We start from the raw sequence: 9,315 nt of genomic DNA, 5'->3' as shown, positions 1-9,315 counted from the left end.
ACAAAAAGTTAATTAATGATATTTTATTTTGGCATTATGTGACTTGGGATCCTTTTCATATTCTTAATTTTGTTTGACATTTGGAAAATACTGTGACTAATTCGTTTATGTGAATTAAAAAAAAAATTTTTAAAAACCATGCCCTGAGTATTTCCCCCTTCCGTCATGAATTGACGCACAAACCCAAAACAAAATAGTTTTTGTTTCAGCTCAGAGAAAGAAAACATTCTGTTGGTTTGGAATTTTAATTACTATCACCTCAAACTAATTAGATTCCCTTTCCTAATGAGGAAAATGATTTTCAAAGTTAATGAATTTGCCATCAGAAAGCATGGCTGTCTTCTCAGAATATATTATCTGCATTCCTTGCATGCATATATTTGTCACCCCCTCCAATTAATAATAGAACATAAAACATGTGGGCTTGATTTCGCTGTTAAAGGGAACTTTCCTTTGTTTTTAGACAGTATAAGAGACCACAACTTTTCCACCTGTAGACACTAAGCTTCACATATTAACTTAGTTCTGTTTCTTGACAAAATGGAAATTATTGCATCCAAACCATTCATTTTATTGATTCTAGCCACTTCAAGCCTGTTAACATCAAACGTCTTTTGTACTGATGATTTAATGTTACCCAGTCTTCACAGCAAAGAAAATGATGACAAATATTCTGAGGTAAGTTTTCTTCAAAAAATTCTTATATGACTAGTATTAATGATATAATGTTTGTACTGAGTCTAAAGATTTTGTGAAATCATAAGTTAACTTATACTTTGCTTTTTGGTTAAACTTCAGCCTTGCCATGACAGTGTATGGATGTAATTTGTATAATAAGTAAACAGCCTGACCTCTCCAATGACAATTTAAATAAAAATCTATTGCTGTTGTTGCTGTGGTGGTGGAGGTGGTGGTGGTGAGGTACTGTCAAGTCAACTACCACTCATACCACTCATGTGCCATCCCTACGACCTCCGATATGCTCTCACCCTTTGTCACAGTCCATCCTCCACCAGATGGATATAAAACACCTAGTGTATCCAGCCGGTGGAGGGTCTTCATCTGTTGCTCTGACGTACCACCTTTCCCAACATGCAACCTCAAATTTGCAGTAAATCTATATCTAAGTTAAATGTTTATCTCTACACAGTGGCATTGCAAGTTATTTTTACTTTCTTCTCTATATTTTTCTGTGTTTTCCAAGTATTCTGAAATGTGTATGTATTACATTTTGAAGTTAGAAAGCATCAGCTTGAAATCTTCGTATGGGTCAGTTGTCCTGGTAAAAAAGTCAAACAAAAATATCCCGTAGTGTCAAGTCAATTCTACCTCCGATTAACACTGCCTTGTAAGGAATCCACAGCTGTAAATCTGTGCAAAAGCAGAATGACACATCTTCCTCCCACAGAGTGGCTTATGGGTGTAAATCTTGATGTTTCAGTTCATAGTTGAGCCTTTAACCACTGCGTAACCAAGGCTCCTTCATAGAAAAGTAAACCTAATTAAAGATTCACTATATTTTAAATAACTCTTATACAGTTGGTACATCAGTAGTGTGGTAATCCAGAAACTAAGAGCTCTTTACTAAAGGTTTAACATTTTTGTATATTACATTCTTTGCATGTGTGTGTTTATTTTATATTGGTTTGCTCACAAACTTCATATGCATTGTGTTTCACACTATTCTTCATTTATGTTGTGCTTCATACAATCATTGCCATGCATTATGTTTTACAAAATCAATCACTATTGGACCTTGCCCATCATTACCCAATCTTTTCAGGTCCCTGCTGGATTCTGCTAATTTCCTTTAAATCCTCCCTCCACTCACCAAATTGTGCAAGCCTGCGGTTTCGTTCCTATCCATCTTTACTCGTCTGCTCCCACCCCTTTCTCCCTTGGGTCCCTATACATTTTTTACTAGTCTCTAATAAAAATACAACCTTTTTAAAAAAAATGTATTTGGAGTAGAATTTAGAAAAGGAAAGGATAAAAAAGAAATTCAATTTGACTTCCCACAACTATAGCCTAAAGCGTAGCTAACATCTCTGCTTCCATGGATCCGCCACTTCTGTCCCTAAAGTGGGAGCGGGGGGAGGGGGAGTGACAGGGAGGGAAGACGCAGAGAAAGAATGGCAAGATTTCTCTAAAATAAAAATATAAAAATACATTAAATATTTCATAAATGAGATGAATCGAAGGACTGGAAGGGAACAATTGCAGTAAAACTTTTGTCTCATTGCAGTACTTCATTATGCTCCTGCTGCTTGAACACATTGCTATAGTCACTATATGTTTTATTAATATTTTATAGTTGTCTTATAATAGTCTAGGGAATGAGAACTAGATTGCTTTAAGCTTAATGCAAATTATTTATTAAAAACTTCTGCACATGAGAGCACACACTTTGCTTATTGTCCTAACGATTCTGCTGATTAAAGTCTGAATTTAAGTTCATTTAGAATGGAAGTCTTTTGCTTGTAACAACAACAACAAAAATATGATAATGGTCATTTCTAATTATAGGTTAGAGGAGACCCCAAAGCAGAAGAGGAAAGAAGCTTCAATTTTGAGGAATTAAAAGATTGGGAACCAAAATATGTTAAGATGACAACACCAGCACCTCACAAAACACCACACTCAGTCATCAATTTGCCACTGAGATTTGGGAGGAACATGGAAGAACGAAGACCTGGACCAGTGAACAACTTGCCTCTGAGATTTGGAAGAAATATGAGAGGGAGCATCTTGAGAGGTGTTTCTAATCTGCCCCAAAGGTTTGGGAGGATGACAGCAGCCAAAAGTGTCAGGAAGACAATGAGCGACTTATTCCCATGGTCCGTGGGTTCACCACCTGCCAGTGAGTTGCTTTATTCAATGGCTTGCCAGCCTCTAGAAGTCCAGGATCCTGAACAAAAGTACCCAAGGTAAAAACCAGTTCAAATACATGGCAAGTCAGATAGCTTTGACTAGAAACATGTAAATCATTGCATCTATCCAAAGTAAATGTCTAAGTAGGAGAACAGGAAGGATACAGAGGACTAAATGCCTCTATGTTGACAGCTATCAAAGGCAAGGTATAGGTAATAGGGGAGCTCTCCTGGTTTAATGGTAAGGACTTTATGTTGCCAACTCAAAGACACATTATTTGAATACACCAGCTGCTCCATGAGAGAAAGATGGGCAATCAATTCCTGTGCAATTTACTGCCTCTGAAAATCCACTGGAGGGTCAGCTATAAGGTGGTTCCAACTTGTGATACATAATAACATAGACAATGTAATCACGAAAGGGCTCTGTAATATATTATCTCACATTTGACGTCTCTAATAGAGAAGGTCTTACTAAGGGAGTTGTTGGCAATGCCAAGGGGAGTTATATTGCTAACTCAAAGGCCACACCTCTCTGCAAGTTCAAATTTATTTGCTCCATGAGAGAAAGACAAGCAATCTCCTTCAGTGGGATTTGATCCCTTGGAAACCAGTGGGAAGGGCAGCTATGAGTCAGTTCTGACTCCAGGGCAATGAGTATCAGGGAGTTTACTATAGAAGGTCTCATCTAAGGCAGTTGGGCACAATACCAAGGATGCCATCTCAGTAACTCAGGTCTCAAATTCAGACCCCAAATTCAGGTATCAAACTCAGGCCCCAAATTTCAACTAAAGTTTTTTTTTTCTTTTCCTTGTTTTAGAAATTAATCTTGTTACCAGTTTCTGCACTAATTAATAACTATTAGTAATTATTTATGATGGTGCAGTGATGAAGAGTTCAGTAACACACTGAAAGGTCAGCGATTCAAGCCCACCAGTGACTGAGAGACAACATCTGGCCAACTACTCACACAAAGATGATCATCTAGGTAATCCTATGTGGCAGTGCTACTTTAACCAGTCTGGTCACTGTGAATCAGAGTCAACCTGGCCACACAAAACAACAACAAAATATACAAGCCAGGCTGCAAGTTATCTAAGAGATTCAAAATCCATTATAAACTACCGGCTTATTATTTCCTAGCAGAGAGTTATATAAAAGACATGCTTTCAAACAAAGTAGAACACAATAGTTTGGCTAAGATCTGAAGGAAATAAAGTGGCAAACTGCATCACCTTTTTAGAAAACCCCTGGCAATCTCTTACACTATCTTTTTCTCCACAGTATTTATCCTTATCTGCTGCTGTATATATTTGTTGTAAATCCTCTCTACTGTGACAGCACATCACATCATCATGAGCCCCATAGTGTTTGTCCATCATATCCTCGGTGTCTAGAACTGTACACCTGCCACCCAGTAAAACCAACTTAGTAAAACAATTGAGTCAGAACCAATTCATAAGTGACCTTTGGTGGGTTTTTAGAGGCTGAACCTCCATGGGAGAAGATTGCCCACCTTTTTTCCCACAAAACAGCTAGTAGATTCAAACTACCCATCTTCGGATTGGCAACACAACCCCTTACTCACTAGGCTACCAGGGCTCCTTTGACAGAGCTCTCAATATTTGGTAGGGCACTATGGTGGCTTAGTGGTAAGGAACTAACACTGTCAGCACAAAGGTATGTGGTTCGAATCCACCAGTTACTCTACAAGAGAAAGATGAGCAGTCTCCTCCAATGTGATTCACTGCCTCTGAAAACCTACTGGAGTGTCAGCTGTCGATTAGCTTCAATTTGATGATACACAAGAACAACACTTGGTGGGGTGAATAAACTGATAAAAGGCTGATACTAATACAGTTCCATAGATGTTCAGGATAAAAAGAGAGGTTTTCCTACCTATGGGAATCTAAGGCTGTTTCAAGATTTGGTTGTTGAAGGATGACTCTACTTTAAAAAGTCAAAAACTGAAAGGTGGAGATAGACATTTTCCATAAAAGAAAAGAATGAGTAAAGCCACCCAAGCAAGGTAAGCCATGAACAGCTGGGTTGAATTTGGTAAGAACAAAGGGTTTGCAAAGAGGAAATGACAGAAGGCTAGGCAGAAAAGAATAAGGTACAAATCTTCACAGAAAATCCAGCAGAAACAGAAAAACTAGTGAAGTTTCTAATGAGGTCTTGAGATATTGCCCTATGGTGGAATTGGCTACTAATCAGACTTTGGACTGAGGGTGATCATGAGGGAAAGATGAGATAATAGACATTTTTTTTATTTTTTTTTTTTTACTCTGAGTGGCTATTATTAAAACTGTAGGATCCCATCAATACTTTCTTCATTTCAAGTGAAACACAATTCATTCAACTCGAGTGTAATTAGGCAATAAGCAGCCTATATTTTCGTATGCTTTCTGATGGTACATGTACTGCTTACATTTTAGGAGGCTAGGATTCAAGAAAATAGATGCTGCAGAACTGAAGCAGGAAAAATAAATCTGGAGCCTGCCCCCGCAGATGACATAAAGCCGAGGCCTGTCATCTGCTGAGAGCTTCACCAGGCGACAGTGGATGAAGAGCTGTGGCCCTCGATTGCACCGCACCCAGAGATGTATACCACTGAGTAATTTCTGCTTGTCAGTCCAGCTAGTCATTGTAAAAACAAGTGTAATGTCATCTTGAGATGAATTAAAAAAAAGCACTGCAAATATTTACGAAGTGTTGGTAATGGTGAGAGGCAGAGAAAGGGATACACTAAACCCCATTACTCACTAGCTGTCATTGAATTCATTCAGACCATCTATTTGAGCTGAACTCTCCTCTCTGTAGTAGCCTTATGTATAAGGAGCTACCTTGCCAATTCAAAGGCAGACAGTTCAAATCTCAGGAAGAGAGATGAGCAGTAGATTTACTGCCTCCAAAAACCCACTGGAGGGTCAGCTATGAGTCTGTTTCAACTCCACATCACACAATTTTTCAAGTATATCACCATATTTGAACCTCTAATCTTTCCATTAGCAGCCTACCTCCTTAAGCAGTTGCGCTAACCAAAGATATAAAAGTCCTTGACACTGTTACACTTCAGGAAAAAACTTATTTATAAATAAAAGAGCAGCTTGACAAATACTTTTATGAAAATGAAACCATTTCACTAAATGTCATGATTGACAAATAACAGGACACACACAACAAATCATTTACAAATGCCTTTTCATTCATCCAGGGTTCCCCCCGGCCCCCGACTACTTCAGCTAATAATGAATCTTTGATAAATTATCATTTAAAATCTATCACCTCTCTGTTGTTTGTTGTTGTTCTTATGTGTCATCAAGTTGCCTGAGACATTGTGTAAATCTATAAGACACAGAAAAATCTTAGATTTTGGGATTTCAAAGAAAATGGCAAATACTTTGCCTTTGACTTCTTTCTAAATCTGGAAATATGACCTCTAATGGTCTTCTTTCTTCTCATCTGATATTTTGAGTTTTGAATTCATAGGAAAAAAGCTGGACATTCTTAAACTAAGAACTTAAAACTACACCACATCACAAATGCATAGTAATTTGACTTTAGTCAGAATAATATGAAGCCCTTAATCACATACATTGGTTTATTGAATAGTCTCCACTCTGTAGAGTGCAAAGAGGAAATAACTTTATTTCCCTCTCATCCTGCTCCCAGCTGTGCAGAACTGAATCTCCTTCTCCTGCTGAGGAGAGATCCCTTAATGATACCCTGGACAGATTCTATAACTTCCTCGGGCACTTTTTGATATTAAAAAACTCAGTCAAGTCCAGTTGAAGACACCAAGTTCCCCTCCCCTCCCCCACTGCTGGCCGATCTGCTAGCAGAAGGGACTGAAGTGGGCAGGGGGCAAAGTCTGCTCTTTTTACTTCTTCCCAGGGGATAATTGCTCATTATTAGCCAAAAAGTTGGCTGTTCGAAGTCCCCTAGTCACGCAACCAGCAGAGTGCTTTTCCATCAGGGTCATCAGTCATGAAAGTCCTGTACCACAGGGTCACTAAGAGTCTGACTGGACTCGATGGCATCCAACAGTGGAATGGCATCCCTTTTCTCAAAGGTAGGATGGTGAAAAGGGAACTAGCAAGCCTTGGGAAAGCAATCTCTCCTCCTCTCCTCCCCAGGTGTTACAGCAGGTGGAATGTCGCTCACCTGCAGACTATGTGCCCCTGCTCTCTAATGATCTCTTCTGTACTGACTCATCACCTCTTACTGCTAGAAAGAAAGGCTCACCCTGGCTCCCTTCTCTATAGCCACATGTTGTTGTTGTTGTTGTCATATGCTGTTGACTAGCTTGAGACTTACCAACCCTGTGTACAACAGTCCTAAATCCTGCTCTACCCTGTGCCAATTTTATTGTCACTGACACACCTACCCCCATTACCCCAGTCACTGAATTCGTCTCATCAAGGGTCTTCTTCTCCTGCACTGTCCCTCCACCTTCCCATGTATAACGACCCTCTCTAAGGACTGATCCCACCTTTCAACCTGTCCAAATATCCACATGATGTGCAGAAAATGTAGACATCTTTGTCCTGCCAAGAATGAGGCTGCAGGCTGCCCCTCAGGTGCCCCATCACTAACCTACCTGTCTCCAACACTCTGCCCTATCTTAGGAAGCCCAGGACAGACAAGCAAGTGCACTGCCAGGCTGGAGATGAAATGTCAGAACCCTCTTCACAAAGACACCCTACTCCCTTGAGTGACTTTCTGGCTTCCAGACTTAAAACTCACAACTACACGTTCCCCAGCTCTGTAAACAGCTAAGCGCCTGCCTAACTGAGAATCTGGTGGTTTATGTATACTAAAGGTGCCTCAGAGGAAAAACCCGATGATTTTCTTCCAAAAATTCAATCACAAAAATCCCAAGGAGCACAGCAAACAACAAATGCTGGTGAAGTTGTGGAGAGACTAGAATTCTGATTCATTGCTGGTAGGAGTGTAAAATGGTGAAGCCAGCTATGGAAGTCTGTCTCGTGCTTTCTCCAAAAATTGAAAATAGAAATACCTTTTGACCCAGAAATTCTACTACCAAGAATACACCATAAAGAAACCAGAGCCTTGACTCAAGCAGATGTATACACATACATGTTTATTGCTGCATTATTCACAATAGCAAAGAGATGAAAGTAAGCCCAAGTGCGTGTCAACAAAGGAATAGATAGAAAAACTATGGTACATTCACACAATGGATTATTACATAGCATTTAAAACCAATGAACTAGTAAAACATTGTACAATATGGGGGAACTTGAAGAACATTATGCTGATTGAAATATCTCAGTCACAAAAGGCCAAATGCTGCATAACACCACTGTTATAAGATAGGACAGACATAGGGGGGTTGGGGAGAGAAAAGGAAAAGAGTGGGTAGATAATGAACACTGCATTGAAATAGACAAGGGTAAGAACTGTTTGAAAGGTATGTATGATTAGATATTATAAGTATGACAGCAATCTGGAACAAGAGGTGCAATGCAGAGTGGACTAGGTTTTGGGGTAGGAAGGGGGAGGTTAGAAAATGTGCAACAGTGAATTAATTTAAAAAAAAAAATCCCAAGGAGAGCAGTTCTGCTCTGTAATTGAGGAGGTTGCCCCCAGCCAGCACTGACTCAATGGCAGCTGCTTTGATTCTGTTTGTTTGTTCACCTGGTGTGAGGGACACAGACTGGAGCTGTCATGCCAGTTCTTAGTAACCACTCCTGGGGTATCTGACCCCTCGCCATTTATGGTTTTCATTATGATCAACAGATTCTCCCCGTCTCTGATCTGGTCTGCATTTACAATCCTGAAAAACAGAGAAAATAACATGTTACATTGTGCTACATTAGTAAACAAAAGAAATTATCCTGCAACATTCTGCTGTGCTAATGAACAAACAAAAAATTTGGCCTCTTGAGATTACAAGATAAACGGCAATTTCTAATTGTAGAGTTTAGGCTCTTGATGAATCCTCCTAAATGAAGAGAAAACGTTAGGTGAATAACCAAGTTTCAGACGTCCTCCTTCTACTGGGCTTACACAGTATTGACTCCTTAACAGCCCTTCCAGCAGCTTTCACAAGACATTCCTTCATATATGTGTTTGGATAGTTTGCAGTATTGCTGAGGATTTACGGGATTGGGAGGAAGGATCATGCTCCACAGCGTTTCACTGGAAAGGCTCCGATCGTGAGCCTCTCTTCCTCCAAACCTCTCTTTAATTGGACCACAGGCAGGCACCGGTGGATGGCCCATGATCATGGGACCTATGCAGATCCCATGTTCAGAGAGTCCTTCATTCAGAGGGCTATGTGCTTAGTTAAATATTCTGCTGTTGACAAGTTGAAATTCCTTATGTGTGTGTGTGTGTATAATTATTATATATATTATATATTATTACATATCTCTTATATATCTTATTATATCTCTTATTATATATCTCTTATTGT

General features: G+C 39.5%; 1 protein-coding gene across 1 annotated transcript; it reads left to right on the top strand.

Moving 5' to 3' along the window:
* Positions 1-540: 540 nt before the first annotated feature.
* On the top strand, positions 541-5,360 carry NPVF (neuropeptide VF precursor). Its single transcript, XM_006896101.1, has 3 exons — positions 541-678; positions 2,527-2,927; positions 5,309-5,360. Exons 1-3 carry the CDS (start codon positions 541-543, stop codon positions 5,358-5,360), a joined length of 591 nt encoding a protein of 196 aa, XP_006896163.1.
* The last annotated feature ends 3,955 nt before the right edge of the window (positions 5,361-9,315 follow it).

This window comes from Elephantulus edwardii, unplaced genomic scaffold, assembly GCF_000299155.1.
Source record: "Elephantulus edwardii isolate Elephantulus edwardi_28Jun2011 unplaced genomic scaffold, EleEdw1.0 scaffold00182, whole genome shotgun sequence".
NCBI lineage: Eukaryota > Metazoa > Chordata > Mammalia > Macroscelidea > Macroscelididae > Elephantulus > Elephantulus edwardii.
The sequence above is the reverse complement of the archived record's forward strand: the minus strand, read 5'-3'. Positions and strand labels throughout refer to the sequence as shown.